Consider the following 20,802-nt stretch of genomic DNA (forward strand, 5'->3'; position numbering starts at 1 on the left):
GTGTCTCGCTCTGTCACCCAGGCTGGAGTGCGGTGGCGTTCTCTTGGCTCACTGCAACCTCAACCTCCAGGGCTGAACTGATCCTCCCATCCCAGCCTCTCAAGTAGCTGGGAGTACAGGTCTGTGCCACCATTCCTAGCCAATTTTTGTATTTTTGTAGAGATGAATTTTCGCCATGTTGGTCAGGCTGGTCTTGAACTCCTGACCTCAAGTGATCTGTGCACCTTAGGTTCCCAAAATGCTGGGAATACAGCATAAGCCACTGTGCCTGGTCAGTGTAACATTTTTTTTGTTTGTTTTTTGGAGATTGCCCAGGCTGGTTTTGAACTCCTGACCTCAAGCAGTCCTCTCGTCTTGACCTCCCAAAGTGCTGGCATTACAGGTGTGAGCCACCGCACCCCGACTGATTTTTTCACGTCTCCACACTGATGTTAATGCCTATCCAATGAATTTTTTTTTTATTTCGGATGTTGTATTTTTCACTTCTGGAATCTCCATTTGGCTCTTTATTTTAATAGTTTCTGTTTTTTTGTCAAGATTTCTTCTTGTCTTTTATTGCAGTATATTTTTCTTTATGTTCTTGGACATACATATTAAGGTCACTTTAAGATCCTTGCCTGCTTATTCTAGTACGTGGGTCATCCTGAGGTTGGTGTCTGAGTATGGTTCGTGTTTTTTGTTTGTATTTTGGAGTAATTTTGTAAGTCTGAATTGGATTTTGGACAATTGTGCGTGACATATAGAAACCCTGGGTTCTGTTATATTCTTCTGAAAAGTATTTATTTGCTTTAACACTTAGTTAACTTGATTGAATTAAAAATGTAGACTCTGGCTGGGCGCGGTGGCTCACGCCTGTAATCCCAGCACTTTGGGAGGCTGAGGCGGGTGGATCCACAAGGTCAGGAGTTCGAGACCAGCCTGGCCAATATGGTGAAACCCTGTCTCTACTAAAAATACAAAAAGTAGCCGGGCGTGGTGGCGCACCTGTAGTCCCGGCTACTCGGGAGGCTGAGGCAGGAGAATGGTGTGAACCCGGGAGGCGGAGGTTGCAGTGAGGCAAGATTGCACCACCGCACTCCAGCCTGGGCGACAGAGTGAGACTCCATCTCAAAAAAAAAAAAAAAAAAAAGCCAAACAACAACAAAAACCTGCATACTCTTTCTCCTTTGTGACGGGAGGCACCTGAAAACTCAGTTCAGTACTTGGGCCTTCGCTTGGATTCTGTTTTTGTGTACATGATTTAGGTGGAGGTTAGGGAGAGAATATGAGGCCTCCTTTTCCAACTGTCTCCTGTTCTTTGTCCTCTTGTTCAAGCCCGTGAGATGCTATGTGTCTTTAGGTTTGAGCTGTTCCATAGAGCACAGGCTAGGGCTGCCCTCATGCCAAATGCCATGAAACTGGAAACCTTACCATGTTCCATTCCCTTCTTGCAAGTATCATTTCCCTTCCTGTATCACTGGCCTACCTTTTCATGTTTTTTTGTGTTTCATCTAGAGTTTATGTTTACGTGGATTATGTTTATTTTATTTTATTTTATTTTATTTTATTTTATTTTATTTTATTTTATTTTTTTTGAGACAGAGTCTCACTCCGTCGCCAGGCTGGGGTGAAGTGGTGCAGTCTCAGCTCGCTGCAAGCCCTGCCTCCCGGGTTCACGCCATTTTCCTGCCTCAGCCTCTTGAGTAGCTGGGACTACAGGCGCCTGCTGCCGCGCCCGGCTAATTCTTTTTTTTGTATTTTTAGTAGAGATGGGGTTTCACCGTGATCTTGATCTCCTGACCTTGTGATCCACCCGCCTCCACCTCCCGAAGTGCTGGGATTACAGGTGTGAGCCACCGCGCCCAGCCTTGTTACCTGGATTATGTTTGACTCGATAGGAAGTACTTGGCCATTTCTGGACACAGAGCCCTTTATCAAGTTTTGTTTATTAAAAAATACTCTTTTCTTTTGATTACATTAGTCATACATGCTCATTATAGAACATTTGGGAAATTTAGAAACACACACACACACACAAATCGTGTCACCTGTAATGCTGCCCCAGAGGTGAGCACTGCCAGGCCATTGTTTTCAAAGCATTCTTTCCTTTCTTTCCGCCCTCTCTTTGTCCATCCCCTCTGTCCCTTTCATCATCTTTCCTCTTCCATCTTGGTTAAATGTAAATGGCAGTGCCTTCCTCTTACATATGCTGTATTGGGGCTGATTTTTCCTTTTAGTAACTCCTCCTAAGCCTCTCCCCATGTGCGTACAGAGTCTGTGGCATGGCTGGTGGTGGCTGCGTGGTGGGCCTTGTGTGGCAGTTGGTTCAAACAGCTCCCTCTCACTGAAGTTACTTTGTTGAGGTATCTGTAACTTTTACATTTAAAATGTCTCACTAAGTAGAGTGAATATTTTTGAGTGATTTAAGGAATGATTTAGCAACTAGTAATTAAGTTCTTTTTTTTTTTTTTTTTTTTTTTTTGAGAGGGAGTCTCGCTCTGTCGCCCAGGCTGGAGTGCAGTGGCCGGATATCAGCTCACTGCAAACTCCGCCTCCCGGGTTTAGGCCATTCTCCTGCCTCAGCCTCCCGAGTAGCTGGGACTACAGGAGCCCGCCACCTCGCCCGGCTAGTTTTTTGTATTTTTTTAGTAGAGACGGGGTTTCACCGTGTTGGCCAGGATGGTCTCAATCTCCTGACCTCGTGATCCGCCCGTCTCGGCCTCCCAAAGTGCTGGGATTACAGGCTTGAGCCACCGAGCCCGGCCAAGTTCTTAGCGTTTACTTTAATTGCGAGGATGGTGACCAGATGGAAGAGGGTTAGGGTTAAGTCCGTGCTGACCAAGAGTTGGCTGGTTTCTGTCTTCATAAGAGAACATGCCAGTAGCTTTCCGTGTAAACTTTTAAAAACCATGATTTTTTAAGAGCAGTTTTAGGTTCACAGCAGAATTGAGAGGAAGGAACAGAGATTTTTTTACATACCCCGTTGCCCCCAACCCCATGTGCACAGCCTCCTTTATATCCGTGTCCCCCTCCAGACGGTACATTTGTTGCCCTTGGTGAGCCTTCAGTGCCTTGTCATTAGCACAGTACTATAGTTTCACTGCTCTAAAAATCTCCCGTGCTCTGCCTGTTTACCTCCTCCCTGCACTTTGCACCTGGCAACCACTCATCTTTTTGTTGTCTCTATAGTTTCCTTTTCCAAGACATCATAGAGTTAGGATCATGTAGCATGTCACCTTTTCAGATTGGCTTCTTTCATTTTATTTTTTTTAAAGATGGGGTCTTGCTTTGTTGTCCAGGCCGGAATGCAGAGTGCAGTGACATCGTCCTAGATCACTGCAGCTTCAAACTCTTGGGCTCAAGACTCCTGAGTAGCTAGGACTACAGGCGTGTGCCACCATGCCTGGCTAATATTTTAATTTTTATTTTTTTGTAGAGACAGGATCTCGTTGTGTTGCCCAGGCTGGTTTTGAACTCCTGACCTCAAGCGATCCTCCCACCTCAGCCTTCCAAAATGTTGGGATTACAGGCGTAAGCCACCACGCCTGGTGATGGCTTTTTTTCACTTTAAACATTTTAAATAACATCTGTCTATTTATATCTCTATATATCTCACATATGTATGTCTCAAGTAGGGTGCTAACTATAAAAATACCATTTTAAAGATCTAAGTTGGCTGGGTGTGGTGGCTCACGCCTGTAATCCCAGCACTTTGGGAGGCCAAGGCAGGTGGATCACGAAGTCAGGAGATCAAGACCATCCTGGCTAACACAATGAAACTCTGTCTCTACTAAAAATGCAAAAAATTAGCCGGGTGCGGTGGCGGCGCCTGTAGTCCCAGCTACTCAGGAGGCTGAGGCAGGAGAATGGCTTGAACCCGAGAGGCAGAGGTTGCAGTGAGCCGAGATTGCGCCACTGCACTCCAGCCTGGGCAACAGAGTGAGACTCTGTCTCAAAAACAAACAAACAAACAAAATCTAGGTTAATTAGATAGTTATTAATTGGGGTTTTAGTGTCATTTTCCAGTGGAAAGGCAATTTAGCCTTTTTATTATTTGGTGTTTTTGGATGTGAAGTTATGCTGGGCAGTGTGACTGACGGGTCGGCTGAGCTTTGTCTCAGAACTGAAACTCATGTTTCCCAGCATTAGGCCTTTTGTTATCATTCAATATGCAAAGCTAGTTAGTTTCCCAAGGACTGTAGGTTTGCATTTATTTGAAATTCCATTAAAACCAGAATAATATGTCTTTTACAAGTCTTTTCTCCTCCAGAGGTAAGTTAGAACTTTAAATTATTATACATAAATATACATTACACATGTATATTTAAACACATGGGGTAGATAACATTTCTGTTATTAAAAAGGAATGAGGTCGATGTTTGGGATAATTATGGTAGTTTGAGTTTATTCTTGTAATGGCCTTCATTTTTTCATCTTTTTTCCCAGCAGCAAGCCCTCTCAGGGAGCCTGGTAGCAGGGGCCGGAAGCACAGTAGAGACGGACCTGTTTAAGAGGCAGCAGGCGATGCCCTCCGCAGGTATGGCAGGTATGTCAGGGCACAGCTAGCGTGGCCTTTGGAATGCCCCCCTCTTCTTGGGCTGCCGAGGTACAGTTGCCATGAGTTTCTGAAGAGCAGTTGCTAAGCTTGATTTCTTCCTACTTTGAAAATTAACCTCTCTTACGGTGATTATCAGCTGAACAATATTTATGTGAATTTTTTCTGTGTCCTGAGGTGAAGACTTTTTCAGTTGAGCAAGTATATTCCATGTTGATTTTCTGTATGCATTTGTAGGCTCTTGAGTCACCACAGTGTAGCTCAACACAAAATCATCTGCTTTCTGAAGTTGTCATATTTTTAAGCTGATTTTTTTCAAATAATAAACTTAATACATTTTTATATAAAAGACTTCAACAGTTCAGTAGAGTATAACTTAAGCCTACCTCTGGCTTGGTACCTGCCCACTCCCTAGCCACAGCAGTAACCACTGCTAATGTTTCGTGTATTCTCTCTCACAGACCTTCCTCTCCGTACCCAAGCATTGTTACATACGTGATACTTTGAAAAAGTTCCGATGCGATCGGATTGTATATACGTTGTTATGTCTAAGAATATGAACTGGAAAGGCCATCTCTTCAAGTCATAACCCCTCTCTCAGTGCCACGTGCTGTTCCGTCATGGGGATGGTTGGTTCTTTATCCGTCAGATCCTTGTCAGTGTTCATCCGTTAGTGCCACATTTTATCTGTTACAGTGAACTGAGGATTGAACATGTAGTCTCATGGTTTTTTTTTTCCTACATGTTTATCAGTCTGTGTATCTCCTTATTTTTTGAGATAGGGTCTGGCTCACCCAGGCCGGAGTGCAATGACATCATCATGGCTCACTGCAGCCTCGAGCAAATCTTGTGCCTCAACCTCCTGAGTAGCTGGAACTACAGGCGCCGCCACCATGCCCGGCTCCATGCAAGCCTTTTTGCATTTTGGCTACAGTCAGGGTCCCACTATATTGCCCAGGCTGGTCTCGAACTCCTGGGCTCAAGTCTTCTCACCTCAGCCTCCCAAAGTGTTGAGATTGTAGGCGTGAGCCACCGCGCCCGACTGTCTGTCGATATCTCTAAAGGAAAAACGCCTGGAAATGAAATTGCTACATCAAAGCGCAGGTGTAGTTAGGTAATGATGGTGCTCAGTTGCCCACCAAAAGGACAGGGCCAGTTTTCACTGCCATCAACAATTGCTGGTTCTTTCACATTTTGATCGTTTTATTAGGTATAAGTCATTTAATCCTCATTGCTCTGATGGGTGAAAAATTCCTTGTTCTGATTTGGGTTTCTTTAGTTTTGAGCACGCTGTGCAGCCTCATTCCCTGTGTGCTGGGCATCTGTGAGTCTGCCCCACTGCCCGCTCTCCACGCTCTCGTCTGTGCTTGTGGTGCTCCTCGTGTGCTTGTGCTTTCCGAGTGCTAAGCGAGTCCAACTCTGTCCGTCGCACGCGTTGCCTCTCAGGTTGTTGCTTGTCCCTGGCCTTGTTATGAAGCTTTTTCTTATATTGGCAACATTTTAATGATAAATTGTATTTATCAGCCTTATCTTTTATGGCTTCTGGATTTTAGTTAATGTATAGAAAGGCCTCCCTGTTCAAAGATGATAAAAACACACATGTTTTTTTCTACTACTTTTCTGGTTTTATTTTTACATCAAACTGCACCTTTTTTGAAAATTATTCTAGAGCAGTCTAAGAGGCCTCGCCTTGAAGTGGGTCACCAAGGGGTAGTTTTCCAGCACCCGGGGGCGGACGCAGGCGTTCCTCTCCAGCAGCTAATGCCGACCGCACAAGGTAAGGCCCAGCAGCAGAGCCAGCTCCCCACTCAGGAGCAGGCGGTACACTGCGGTTCCAGAAACCAGCACCAGACTCAAACTTGGGCAGTGGAGGTAGCGTGTTTGCCGTGGGGTGCCTGAAATTGAGATATATCTCTGAGTCCCAGCCCATATCGTGTGCAAAGCCCCTGGAGACATGTTCTTGCCACACTAATGGGAGCCACACGTCGCTTTGTCATAGTGTCTTTCAACAATTTTTACTCCTGTGTTTTTCCCAATTGCTGCGTTTTGGGGATGCCCTGTGGCGATCTGGTGCTTGTTTTGCTTGATGCTGACTTGCAAAGGTCAAGCGCCTCTCTTTCCTTTTGTGTGTGCTCAGTTGTGGCCGACTTCTCGTGTGAGTGTGGTGGGTCTTGGACAAGCACCGGGGTGTCAGACATGTCTCCTTGTGACTCACTGGTGGAAGCTGCCACACTTGGGAATCAGTGCTCTTGGCGCTTTTCTTATTTTGCAGGAGGAATGCCCCCCACGCCGCAGGCTGCGCAGCTCACTGGACAGAGGCAGAGTCAGCAGCAGTACGACCCCTCCACGGGGCCTCCCGTGCAGAACGCCGCCAGCTTGCACACCCCACTGCCGCAGCTGCCCGGGAGGCTGCCCCCAGCCGGTGTTCCCACCGCAGCCCTCTCCTCTGCGCTGCAGTTTGCACAGCAGCCGCAATCAGTGGAGGCCCAGACACAGCTCCAAATCCCGGTGAAGACTCAGCAGCCCAATGTTCCCATCCCTGCACCCCCCAGCAGCCAACTCCCCGTCCCTCCCTCACAGCCTGCACCACTGGCCCTCCACGTTCCCACGCCTGGGAAGGTGCAGGTGCAGCCCTCTCAGCTTTCCTCCCTGCCACAGGTATGAGAAAAGATACAGGAAAAAAAGAAAATGGTTTGCAGGATTGGCTGGCTGCCTGGGTGTTAGACAGGGTGTCACACCACACTGTAATTTGTATATTTTCTCTTAGCAGCTTGCTCCCCCAATTTAGAACAATTAGTTAATTCAGTACTTGCACTATAGTTTTATTTGGCTCTATGATATTATCTTTATTAAAGTAATAGAGAACGGGGCCGGGTTTGGTGACTCACGCCTGTAATCCCAGCACTTTGGGAGGCTGAGGTGGGTGGATCACCTGAGCTCAGGAGTTCAAGACCAACCCGGCCAACATGGTGAAACCCTGTCTCTACTAAAAATACAAAAATTAGCCAGGCGTGGTGGCGTGTGCCCGTAGTCCAAGCTGCTTCAAAGGCTTAGGCAGGAGAATCGCTTGAACCCGGGAGGTGAAGGTTGCAGTGAGCTGAAATTGCACCGTTGTACTCCAGCCTGGGTGACAGAGTGAGACTCTTGTCTCAAAAAAAAAGTAATAATAATAATAGACAGCTGTTATTATTGTCATTCTTAGTACCATGGGCCCCTGCTGACTCACCCACATGTTGTGTGAAGGGCATGGTGTCAGGTATCCCTTATGATCTCTCCAGCAACTCTCAAGTAGGTGGCAGCCACCCATTCTCCTAGTGTGGAGACAAACACTCAGAGGTTCTGGGGCTGGCCCCAAGTTACCTGGTGATGAAGTGACGAGCAGGGCTTGACCCTCGCTCCATGTGAGTGCAAAGCTGCGCTGCACACCACCCACCAGACGTGCTCCCTGGGTGCCTGCTTTGCTGCTGTTGGGATGCTCTGTGGTCTGCAAACGTGTGTAAGGCGTTACTGATCCAGCTTGATACACATGTGTAAGGTGTTACTGATCCAGCTTGATACACATGTGTAAGGCGTTACTGATTCCGCTTGTTACATGTTTCAGGTAATTAAAATGCCCCTCCTCCCCCACCGGTGAATTTTGCCCAGTGCGGTTTTGGAATGTCCACAGTAAACTGGTTTTGGTTTCTAAGGAGTAGCGAAATGCCACAGCCTGGATGCCAGCTGTCAACAGGGCACTGACAGGGAGGCCAGGGAGGGCTCTCAGCCCTCCTAGTTCTGTTTGATGCACATCAGGGCGTGGGGAGCCCACTGCAGAGTCTTCCCTTCCTTTTACCCTCTCCCTCACTAACAAAGGAATTTCCTAGGTGGGCTTTGAGTTCAGGGTTTTGGTTTGTTTTGAAACAGGGTCTGGCTCTGTCACCCAGGCTGGAATGCAGTGGGACAATCTCTGCTCACTGCAGCCTCTATCTATTCCTGGGCTTAGATGATCCTCCTGCCTCTGCCCCCTGAATAGCTGGGACTACAGGAACACACCACTACACCTGGCTGATTTTTGTATTGTTGTAGAGACGGGATTTCGCCATGCTGCCCAAGCTAAAAGTTCTTTTTCTCTTCTTTTTTTTTTTCAGACAGAGTTTCGCTCTTGTTACCCAGGCTGGAGTGCAATGGCCCGATCTCGGCTCACCACAACCTCCGCCTCCTGGGTTCAAGCGATTCTCCTGCCTCAGCTCCCTAGTAGCTAGGATTACAGGCATGTGCCTCCATGCTGGCTAGTTTTGTGTTTTTAGTAGAGACGAGGTTTCTCCGTATTTGTTAGGCTGGTCTTGAACTCCCGACCTCAGGTGATCCGCCAGCTTTGGCCTCCCAAAGTGCTGGGATTACAGGCGTGAGACACCGCACCCGGCCTGCAGGTTCTTTATGTTTGAGATTTATGGCAAAATCTTAAGTATATAACGATGAAATAATAACAATAATAGCTATCACTTATTCATCACTTGTGAGGTGTGGTGTCAAGCACTGTGATGAGCGATTTATTGGCATTATTTGTTTCCTTTACCTGACAACCTTATGATGTAGAATGTTTATTATCTCCATTTTATAGATCTAAAAAAACGGAGGCCAGAAAAGCCAGTGACTGGTGGGGCTGTGATTGGGGGCCTTGTGTGCAAGTCTGCAGTGAACCCTTGTGCACCCACTCTGAGAAAGGCGACACGTGTCAGGGCAGCTGAGCTCTTCTAGGCCTTACGTTGCTTGCTTTAGGTTTTTGTGGAAATGATTCTATTTTGAACACTTCCTCACATCAGGCCACATACTGACTTAAAGCAGCTCTGTGGTTTTTCTTAGATTTAATTTACCTGCCTGTATTACTGAAAAAATCAGCTGTGGAAAATGATTTTATTTTATCTTTTTTTTTTTGAGTCAGAGTCTCACTCTGTCCCCCAGGGTGGAGTGCAGTGGCGCGATCTTGGCTCACTGCAACCTCTGCCTCCTGGGTTCAAACACTTCTGCCTCAGCCTCCTGAATAGCTGGGACTACAGGTGTGCGCCACCATGCCCTACTAGTTTTGTTTTTTTTTTTTTTCCGGCAGAGAAATGATGTATTTCACAATTTAGCTCTCTAAATAACTTTGTATTATCTCCTTAAGAACAATGGTACAGGAAATCATTTACTGATCATTTTACAATGCATGTAATATCTTGTGCATGCTTAGGCAACTATTTTTTTTTTTTTTTTTTTTTTACTTTTTAGTAGAGATGAGCTTTTGCCATGTTGGCCAGGCTGGTCTCAAACTGCTGATCTCAACTAATCCACCCCCCTTGGCCTCCCATAATGCTGGGATTATAGGCGTGAGCCACCGCCCCAGCCTGGAAAATGATTTTAAAGAAGCCTTTACAAAGTCTGTAGGAACCTGTTACTTCTAGGTTGAGCAGGACGGGCACACTTTCTCAGTCAAGGGCCAGGTAATGAATGTTCCGGCTTTGCGGACTGTTCAGTTTCTGTGGCAGAAGTGAAGACACAGCCACGCACAGACAGCACATAAGTGGATGTGGCTGTGCTCTCATAAAACTTCATTTCCAAAAGCCTGTGGCCAGCCGGGGGACAGTGCTGCAGCTGCAAAGAAAAGAAACCCGTGCCATGGGACAGTCACTTAGAGAGAGTGTGTTCTAGCGGTTCTTTGTCTCCCTTCAGCTTTTGAACGGGCTGAATCTTGTATGAGTCTGCACTCAGCCCATCTTCCCTGCTCTCTGTCCTCAGCAACAGTTCTCTGTGAATTTAGTTCAGTCTGTTGTTCAGGTGGTGCGAAGAGGAGGACTTTTTTTTTTGAGACAGAGTTGTGCTCTTGTTCCCCAGGCTGGAGCGGAGTGACACGATCTCAGCTCACCACAACCTCCATCTCTTGGGTTCAAGCACTTCTCCTGCCTCAGCCTCTTGAGTAGCTGGGATTATAGGCATGCGCCACCAGGCCTCTGGCTAATTTTGTATTTTTAGTAGAGATGAGGGTTCTCCATGTTGGTCAGGCTGGTCTCGAACTCCTGACCTCAGGTGATCCGCCCACCTCGGCCTCCAGAAGTGCTGGGATTACAGATGTGAGTCACTGTGCCTGGCCTGAGGAGGATTTTTTAACCCTTTTAGCCCATCTGCCATGAGAGAGGCACACTGAATTTGTATGTTATGTTATGTTACGTTACGTTACGTTATATTTTCTTGAGACAGTTTCTTGCTTTGTTGCCCAGGCTGGAGTACAGTGGTACAAACGTGACTCACTGTAGCCTCAACCTCTCAGGCTCAAGCAGTTCTCCCACCTCAGCCTCCCGTGTAGCTGCAACCAAAGGCGCACACCACCACACCTGGCAACTTTTTAAATTTTTTGGTAGAGATGGGGTCCTACTTCGTCGCCTAGGCTCATCTCAAACTCCTGGGCTCAAGCGATCCTCCCACTTTGGCCTCCCAAAGTGTTGGAATTACAGGCATGAGCCACTGGGCATGGCCTGAAGATAGTTCATAATGAAAACTCCTGTTTGGTTTTGTGGAAGTAGAGGGATGTATTATTTGTTTGTGGACACGTTAATGTTGGGCTGTGGATGTGATTTGTTTGCTCGCGCTGTCATGGAGTGGAAGGTGCTGGCAGTGTGCATCTCTGATGCTGTGGGCGCTCTGGTATTTGGCACCGTGGGCTGCCCTGACATCTTTTCTTCACTTGGCTCCACTTGTGCTCTGCCCTTTAGACGGTGGCATCGACAAGGCTCCCTGTGGACCCTGCCCCGCCCTGCCCACGGCCTCTGCCTACCTCTTCTACCTCGTCCCTGGCACCCATGAGTGGCTCCGGCCCAGGACCCTCCCCTGCTCGGTCCTCTCCAATAAATAGACCCTCCTCAGCAACCAACAAGGCACTGTCTCCAGTCACTTCCCGGACCCCCGGCGTGGTGGCATCTGCCCCCACCAAACCACAGAGTCCTGCTCAGAATGCCACCTCGTCCCAAGACAGCTCTCAGGATACGCTGACAGAGCAGATAACTCTGGTGAGCATGCTTAAGAAAGTTGTAAAATGTACTCCAGTCGGTGAAGCACATTTAGTTTTAATTGTCCAGAATGTGGTAGAGTAAAACTGAATGCCTGGTCAATTCAACATGGCTTGGGAATCAGTAGAGACAAGATGAAAACCAAGGGTTAGCCTTTCCTGTTGGAAGCAGACTCATGGAGGAAGTCTGTGTTTTTGTGATCAAACCTGCAGTCTTGGGCTGCTTTCATACGGGCAGTAGACGAGGGTGGGAGAGGTCATGTGTAGGAGTCAGGCTGAGAGGGACAAGCTTGAATGCTGGGGCCCTGCAGGCTGTGAGGTCCATGCAGCCACCGGTCTGCAGCCCTGTCCTTGAGAGTCACTGCCCAGCCCTTAGCACTTACTTTGGGTTGGATGACTAAGCATTTATTTTGTTCAACTTCATTAGGGAAATTAAAAGAATCGTGTATCAAAATAGAGTGTCATAAACCCCATGTTCCCCGTGATCTGGTTTTATCACAGTGATCAATATGCAGCTAGTCTCATTTCGTTTATTCCACTCTCTTCCAGATTATTTAGAAGCAAATTCCAGGCATCCTACGGTTTCCCTTGTAAGCACTTTGGTAGAAACATAAGGTTTTAAAGTTTTAGTCTGTTTTATAGAGCTGGAGCAGGACAGTTGCTCCAGCTTCTTCTAAGGCTCCTGGAAAGGTCACACGCTCCTCGACCTCTCCTAGAACCACTTTGACCTTTGTGTTTGAGTCTTACCTTTGATATTAAACTGGGACCTTGAGCTTTCTGTCTTCCTGGTGCCTGACTGAGCCTTTTACATAGTAGGGCTTCAGATTTCTGGTGTGTGAGTTGGTGGAACACACCCATCACACGCCGACCCCACCATCCCCCGTATTATCACCTGCAGGAGAACCAGGTGCATCAGCGCGTCGCGGAGCTGAGGAAAGCAGGTCTGTGGTCCCAGAGGCGTCTGCCGAAGCTGCAGGAGGCCCCACGGCCCAAGGCCCACTGGGACTATCTGCTGGAGGAGATGCAGTGGATGGCCACAGACTTTGCCCAGGAGAGGAGGTGGAAGGTGGCTGCTGCGAAGAAGGTGGGTTGGAATGTGTGGAGCTGCTGTGCTGTGTGCGTTGGTGGGAGCTGGAGTTTGCCGTGCTGTAAATGGTGGGCAGGACTCCAGACCCACTTTTTTTTCTTATTTTTTTTCAGACAGGGTCTCGCTCTGTTGTCCAGGCTGGAATGCCCAGCTAATTTTTGTGTTTTTTGCCACATTACCCAGACGGGTCTTGAATCCTGGGCTCAAGCAATTGCTCGCCTCAGCCTGCCGGAGTGCTGGGATTGCAGGCGTGAACCACCGTGCCTGGCAGACTCACCCTAAAGACCTTGACTTGTGAAGTCTGGGAAGGAGACTTCCCTGTTGTTTGGAGAATAACTGTGCTGTGTGATTAAGTCTCTGAGGTGGTGTCTTCAGAGCCCAGCATGCGTTGTTGGAATCAAGCCTGTGCTCCCGCACTTCCGCACTGGTGTGGATTTAGCTTCCTTTTGTTGCCAGGCTTTGCCTGCCAGTTGGAGTTAGGGTGTCTCCAGTGCCACAGGTCCAGGCTGGTGGCTGGGGCTGTTCAGGGAGCTGAGAGGCTAAGAGTTAGAAGGCCCCTGGTGTCAGTCAAAGGGCAGCAAGGGGCTGTCCCAGGCTTTCCTGCCTGGCCACACCACCTCCTGCTCTTCCTCCTGGGCTTCTAGTCTAGCTTTCTCTTTGGTTTCGGCTGAGAATTTATTTTCTCCTAACTGTTGCCAAAGCAGGTGCAGAGTCCTTGGAAGACTCTGGAGGCCCTACTGCTAACACTAGAAAAGCGAGAACAAGTGGTAGATTTCTAGAAACCCCAGGCTTCAGTGGGAAGCAGCTGTGCTTTCACTGTGTGAACAGCCATGGCCCTTCTTTGTCTTCCTTATTACCGTGTCGCCGCCTCTGTTTCTTGGGCTGTAGGGTCTTTGTTCATATTTTCTGTACTCTTAAGGCTGTGGCCTCGTGCTCTGTCCCCTGCCCTGTCCACTCCCTACCCTGAATTCTCCCCCTTGCTCTCTTCACGTAGGTTAGGCAGATAAAAGCCGAGACCACAGGGTGAGAACCGTGGGGTTCTGACGGTCAGGGGTCTCAAGTCAGATTCATAGGCATTTCAGAAAAACCCTGATTCTTCCTTAAACCAGCCTTTCCACAAAGAAGATAGTTCTGAACATGGTGGACACCAGGCTGGACAGGGCAGGGGGCCAGACATATGTAGATGCCAGGCTGGACATGTGGATGTCAGGCTAGATGGATGGGGGCTGGCTGATGGGCTGGAGTGGGAGCTGGTGGGGTTGGCTGAAGAGCAGTGCAGCACCTACAGGGTGCAGGCCAAGGCCATCTCTCAACAGCTGAGTGATGCACCTGCAGCCAGGCCTGCCCCTCCCCGTGCCTCCTGCTTCTCGCTGGGGTATACAGGGAGAGGCCGCAGAGCAGCCCACCCTGATCAGGGCCCGTGTTGACGATAATGAGTCCCATTGGAGGCTGAGTGGGAGCACGGTGTGTGCGCAGAGTCCGGGCAGTAGTTGAGTACATTTCCATCCCTAGAACAGGCGTGGGGGTAACAGCCATTGTGCTCTCAGGGCTCCAGAGCTTTTCTCATCTTAATTCTCTCCACCCATTTGAGGTTCTGTTGGTGGGTATGTGGAGTGTCTAAACTTTTAGAAAGTAGTTTGACAATTTAAAGCAAAAGCTTTAAAAATGTGAATTATCCCAGCCCAATAATTTCTGTAACTGATGCAGCATTCATGAAATGAGATGCTGACCCATGTTTATTGCATGGAGAGATGTTAATCATCTATTAAACGGGGAAGGAAGATTATAGCACAATATGGTATTCTAGTTTTGAGAAAAATAATGTGTATTTAGTGAAAAAAATAAAAACACTTTCTAGAAGAGTCAAGCAAAATATTGAAAGTGGTTTTTGCTGGTAGTCCTGTTTCTCCTAATCCACCCTAAGAGCATACAAGGATGTATATGGCAGTGAATTGTGTAAATTTTAGCCTGAGAAGATTTAAAAAAAGTTACATATCCTTTTTTTCCCAGCATGACATAGAGTAAAACATACAATTCTTGCACTTTTATTCACCAGCTCGTTAGAACTGTGGTGCGCCATCATGAGGAGAAGCAGCTCCGTGAAGAAAGGGGGAAGAAGGAAGAGCAGAGCAGACTGAGGCGGATAGCCGCCTCCACGGCCCGGGAGATAGAGTGCTTTTGGTCGAATATTGAACAGGCGAGTGCTGCAGTTTTCATGGAGTCGTAAGAATCAGCCTGTCGGAGCTGGTGAGGCTACTTCCTGAGACCAGAGCTCAGGTACCTTGCTTAGGAAGCTTTGGAGCGCCAGAGCCGGCAATGTGTGCACTCTCCTGGACTGTTGCTCGTTGGCCTTTGAATGAGCTGCTCATGCCTCGTCTGTCTTGGACGGGGGATGTACCTCAACTGCGGCCGCCTTCTGAGGTGCTTCATGCCTGGAGGCCTCTGGGCATTGTTGTTTCAGGGTTAGCGTAGGTCACCACCGTGGTTACTTCTAGAGCGGCAGCTTGGTCGCTTGCTTTCCTTTTTTGAAATTTTAATTCTTATTTCACCACCTAATAGAACTTGGGCAGGATGTAGTTAGTATGAAATAAATGAAAAAGCACCAAACTGACGAGCCTGGAAAACACTGTTTTTAGACTCTGCTTATGTGTTTTAGTGTTTTGTATGCAGAACATCTGTAATTCCCATCCTTAGTAATGTGCTTATTCATTTAATCCTTTGCATTTAGGTTGTGGAAATAAAACTACAAGTAGAATTAGAAGAAAAAAGGAAGAAAGCCTTAAATTTACAGAAAGTTTCCAGGAGAGGTATGACCCTTCATAAAAAGGCTTACCACTGCTTGGGTGGTACTTTGTTCGGATTCTTTTCCCAGCAGGCAGTCTCCTGGCACTGTGGCTTCCCACAGAGGACATCTGCTCATCAGCCAGCTGCCTGATTGTTACATTTCTCTTTGTGTGGCCATCCTAGTTTTATGCTTCAGTGCTTTTGAGACGTGCTGGTGTGAGTCAGCACCCCCAAGTTGATAAACTCTGGGACACAGAACTGGGGTTCAGTCCCTGGACAGTGAGTGAGGAGCTCCTTGAGGCATTTGCCATGCAGGAGGATCCCTGGGTGCCTGGCTGGGTGACGCCTCCATGTCGTTCTTCCTTTGATATTTCTTCAGCAGCTGCCTCCACTTGTTATGTGCCACTCCACTTAGGATATGCGCAGCACCAGTGGCGGCAGCATTCACTGTTTCGTTTGCCTCTGAGGATGCCCCCAGGAGGGTGGGCACTGTGTTTCCCCGTTATTGATGAGGAACCTGAGGCTGAGAGGTGGCTGCTGCTGAAAGGCATAGAGCCACAAGTTAGTAAAAACCACTGCCCTGCATGATGAGGAGGAAGAGGCAGAACTCACATGTCCCTCCTTTCCCTGCACGTGGGTGGAGGCAGCAGGACCCTGCCTGGAAAGCGGAGACGCCCTCGCCAAGCGTGGGGGGTTTTGGGAATGAACTGTGCTTCTTGTCTCTCTAGGGAAAGAATTGAGACCTAAAGGATTTGATGCATTACAGGAAAGTTCTCTGGTAAGTTTGGGGTTGTTCCTGTACTGTGTGAGGAGTGGAAGCAGCTCCAGCAGAGTGGGCCTTTTCATTCTTATCCAGAGGAATTTATAGGCTGTGACTATTACTTATTACTCCCCTTTCTTTTTTTTTTTTTTTTTGAGACGGAGTCTCGCTCTGTGGCCCAGGCTGGAGTGCAGTGGCCGGATCTCAGCTCACTGCAAGCTCCGCCTCCCGGGTTCAAGCAATTCTCCTGCCTCAGTCTCCCGAGTAGCTGGGACTACAGGCGCACACTGCCACGCCCGACTAATTTTTTTTTTTTTTTTTGTATTTTTGTAGAGATGGGGTTTCACCGTGTTGCCCAGGCTGGTCTCAAACTCCTGAGCTCAGGCATTCCATCCGCCTTGGCCTCCCAAAGTGCTAGGATTACAGGCATGAGCCACTGCGGCCAGCCTATTACTCCCTTTCATTATAGACTCTACTTTGAAAATATGCTGGTGCTTTAGAGCCTCAGTCTCACGTGCGTTGTTAATTTGGCAGTGACAGCTGAACACAGTGAGCATTGATCACGTCCTTGCCCCCTGACTGCCCCGCCCTGACCCGACCCCAAATGGAGGCTGAGGGCGGCCCAGCAGGCTTGCCCTGGGGCTTTCCCCTGTCCCATGGACACTTCTGTCTTGGTTTCCCGTTCTGAGTGTTTAGATCTCATGCTTGTGGTTTTTCTTTCTTTCTTTCAGGATTCAGGAATGTCTGGAAGAAAAAGAAAAGCTAGCGTATCTTTGACTGATGACGAAGGTCTGTTCCCCCTCATTGCCATCTTTGTTGTCTACAGGGCTGCTGATGAGATCACACAGAGCTGTGGCGACTTGGGGTTTAGTCTTGTCATCTTCAGCTGGTTGGAAAGTTCAACTTTTGTATTTATCCAGATGTCTCTCAGTGTATAGATACTTTTTGGTATCTCTAGAGGACTTGGGATGTTTTCTGGAGCAACATGGTTGTATCTGCTTTTGTGAGGTTTGGAAACCTGGGTGCATCTGCATCTTGGAGAGTGTTGGGGCCCCATGCTTCTATGGCACAGGGCCAAGCCTTTTCCTGTCCTCAAGAAGTGGCCCTGGTATGTCCTGTGGTAGACCCATGGTTGCCAGCCATTGGGATTTCAGGAGAAACTCATGTGAATTTTAGATGTTGGCACCTCGTTTAGATGAGAACAGATACCTGAGCACTGGGTATGTGAGCTGGGGACAGCCCCGGCCACGACCTATTTCCAAACCCATGTGGATTGAGTACAGAAGTCCTCAGGACTAGAATGGATTTTTAGAGACAGAGTGGAGAGCAGGAGTAGAGAGGTTGGAGAAACTTGCTTGGGTGTTTGTGTGGCGGTTCCTGTCAGGTGCCAGGTAAGGCCTGCAGTTTCTCCTTCGGCTCTTTGATCAGCATCAGTATGGGTTTATTGGCTTGATTTGGTGAAGTGTGTTAACTTTTCCAAATTTTTGAAGATTGATCTTTGGTATGTATTGATTTTTATTTGGAAGTCAACAGGGAATTTGACCATATTGTTGGCATGAAACTGGCGGTGTTCAGGTCTGCTGCATATTGACAGAAACGAAACAGCAATGTGGCAGATGAGTGAGGAGCCTGGGGGCACATGGCCCAGCACTGGCATGGCATTGTAGTGGCATTTTCAGGCCCCTGCCAAGCGATTCCCTTGCCTCAGTCTCCTGAGTAGCTGAGACTACAGGCACGGATCGCTATGCAGCTAATTTTTGTATTTTTAGTAGAGACAGAGTTTCACCATGTTGGCCAGGCTGGTCTCAAACTCCTGACCTCAGGTGATCCACCCGCCTCAGCCTCCCAAAGTACTGGGATTACAGGTGTCAGCCACCACACCTGGCCTGGTGCTGAATTCTAGATAGTACCATCCTGCACTGGGGATGGATTGAACCCTGGCCTTTCAGACAACAAGAGAACCACAACAGAGTACCGTAGGTTTGTGTCTTTCTTGTTACCTGAAAAGGATGAGGTCATTTCTTCATGAGGAACACCTTTTCTCTGGCCTGCACTCTGGTAGCTGCGGTTGGCTTTATGTAGATTGACATCTCCACTTTCCTTATTTTCTCACATTCTCAGGAGCACATTTGTGTACAGCCATGTGTTTCTTAGCAGTGGGTATGTGTTCTGAGAGATGCGTTGCTGGGCAAGTTTGCTGTTACGTGAATGTACAGAGTGCTCACCGAAACCTAGATGGTGCAGCCCGTGCCGCCGGCTACAAACCTGCACACATGTGACTCTCCTGAATACTGTGGGTAATTGGAAAATAGTGGTATTTGTGCATCTAAACATATCTTGACACAGATAAGCTAATGTAAAGATACAGTATTACAGTCTTACAGGGTCCCATTGCATATGCGGTCCGTTGTTGGCAGAAATGTCGTATGTGGTGCTCAACTGTATTGAAACAGACCTTTATTTGGCTTCTATTTAATGCCTAAAGATGTCTTAGGATAACTCAGAGAAGGCCAAATTAACCGCCCGAGGTCGTCTTCACTTTTCTTTTCCAAAGCTCTCCACTCTGGAAACCAAGTGATGAGAAGGCAGAAGGAATGGCAGAAGGCGTTTCCAAGAAGAGGAGATGGCCAGGCCTGTCGTGAGCCGCCAGGGTGTCGAGTACAGTCAGAAAAGGCAGCACCCGGAGGCCCAGCGACTTGTGTGGTTGGGGTCAGGTGCCTAGGCCTTCTTGGTGGGCAGTGGGGGTCTTGTAGTGAAGAAATGAGGAGTTTTGATGGCGGGAAGGGAGAGAGGTTATGTTAGATTGTGAGAGAGGAAAAGTTAAGAGCCGGCTGAGAGGAGAGACGGTGCAGGCCCCCAGGTGGGGAGAGGATCTGTGGACGGAGGGAATTTGGCTGTGGGGATGCTGGTTGTTGCTCTTTTCTCTGCCAGGAGCCAAGATCTCTGTGGCGAGTGAGGTGTGAGGTTCAGGGCTGGAGGGCTGAAGAGAGCGGAGCGGGCTTGAGCTGGTGATTGTGGAGGACAGGAGAGCCGAGGAGAGTGTTAGGCTGATGTGGCTGGGCCTCATGAGATGGGCGATGGCGATGATGAGTTCACAGTGATCTCAGATGGCATGCTTGTGGGCTTTCCGCAGTGGGGCTCTGCAGGAAGGTAGGAGGGTTGACAGCATCCCGTATGTTGGCCTGAAGAAGGTCTGCCATGTGTGGAAAAACCAGGGCTGTCATTCACAGCCTGAAATGGAAGGGGAAATACGCTTCCACTTTCCTGCTCATTTAATTAAATGATCATTTCTAAATTTAACCTGAGAAGTTTAAAAGCTCAGTTTCAATTTCTTTAATAGCTCTGCAAAATAATTTTGAAGCCTTATAGTGTATAATGAGTAACAGACATGCAAGTGGTGTTGCCTCTCAGTGACGCTCGCTGATAACCATTTTAGTGGACGACGAAGAGGAAACAATTGAAGAGGAGGAAGCAAACGAAGGTGTCGTGGACCACCAAACAGAACTTTCTAATTTAGCCAAGGAAGGTAGGCTGTTGCTACCTTATTAAACATTCAGTAGGTGCAAAGAAACGTCTAAAACGTGTGAGATGTGAATAATAATACATTGAGGCAGCAGTGCCTGTTTTATGGAAAACAGTCCCTGTGTGCCTCCTGCTGCTCTCTCTCCTGAGCTGGAGGTCCTGGCCCTCCTGGGTTGTGTGTAGGACTCTGCCCTGACTGTCTTTTTTCCCTGCCACCTGCATGTGTCTCCCTGAGTGTACAGTTGGTCTTGCATGTGTGAGAGCTCCATACGAACGAATCCCCCCACAGCTTGACGGGCTTGCTCTCTCCACTCAGCCTGTGTGTCCTGAGTTTCAGCCACAGTGTTATGTGTTGCTGTCAGTGCATTCATTGTCATTGCCAGGCAGGATTTTTTTTGTAAATATGTCACTGATTATGTTTTGTGCTGTTGGTGGCCATTCACCTGGTTCCCTGTGTTTGCTGTAAGCATGCTCCTGTTCCCCAGGCACGTGTGCATGAGTGGCTTGCCTGTGATCAGGGGCAGGAGAGTAACTGTTGTTTAGAGTGGGTATGCCAATCTCCACATCTCAGGAAGGAACTCTTTTTTAAAAAATGAATTATATATATTTAATTTTATTGCTGTTCTTTCATTGCTATAACTCATCTCAGGAACTTTGATACCGTCTGCCACTCTGGGGATAAAAAGTGGTATCTCCTTGTGGTTTTAAGTTGCACTTCTCTGATGATTGATGAAGTGAAGCATCTTTTCATGTTTCTTCCTTTGTTCATTTTGGCTCAGTTTGGTGTTTTCTTTCCTTATTGACTTGTTGGTGATGGTCTTTATATATTCTGGACATGAATTCTTGGTCAGTTCTGTGTTGCAGTGATATTTTCCCAGTTAGTGGTGTGTCTTTTCACTCTTTGCAGTACCTTTTGATGAAAGGTGTTCTTAATTTCAGCATACGTAAAGTCCTCATTTCATGTTGTCAGTGAGTTCCTGGAAACTGCAACTTGAAGTGAAATGGTGTTACATTAATGTTGTTTTATTACAGCCATGAGGAAAAAACATTGGTTTGTTATACAGTTGACCCTTGAGCAATGTGGGGATTAAGAGTGC

General features: G+C 47.8%; 1 protein-coding gene across 9 annotated transcripts in view; it reads left to right on the forward strand.

Annotated features, from left to right (window-relative positions):
• Window positions 1-20,802, forward strand: part of EP400 (E1A binding protein p400) — a 133,394-nt gene that overhangs the window by 31,938 nt on the left and 80,654 nt on the right. For 3 of the 9 annotated variants that reach the window (XM_023196863.2, XM_023196866.2, XM_023196871.2), the window contains exons 3-12: window positions 4,426-4,525; window positions 6,204-6,311; window positions 6,807-7,192; window positions 11,260-11,553; window positions 12,451-12,636; window positions 14,696-14,836; window positions 15,368-15,446; window positions 16,152-16,201; window positions 16,915-16,972; window positions 19,620-19,709. In XM_023196863.2, coding sequence (XP_023052631.2) covers window positions 4,426-4,525; window positions 6,204-6,311; window positions 6,807-7,192; window positions 11,260-11,553; window positions 12,451-12,636; window positions 14,696-14,836; window positions 15,368-15,446; window positions 16,152-16,201; window positions 16,915-16,972; window positions 19,620-19,709 — 1,492 coding nt within the window. The remainder of the gene's footprint in view (window positions 1-4,425; window positions 4,526-6,203; window positions 6,312-6,806; window positions 7,193-11,259; window positions 11,554-12,450; window positions 12,637-14,695; window positions 14,837-15,367; window positions 15,447-16,151; window positions 16,202-16,914; window positions 16,973-19,619; window positions 19,710-20,802) is intronic. The other 6 variants (XM_023196865.2, XM_023196864.2, XM_023196867.2 and 3 more) reach the window with 6 other exon arrangements.

This window comes from Piliocolobus tephrosceles, chromosome 10, assembly GCF_002776525.5.
Source record: "Piliocolobus tephrosceles isolate RC106 chromosome 10, ASM277652v3, whole genome shotgun sequence".
Classification (NCBI taxonomy): Eukaryota; Metazoa; Chordata; class Mammalia; order Primates; family Cercopithecidae; genus Piliocolobus; species Piliocolobus tephrosceles.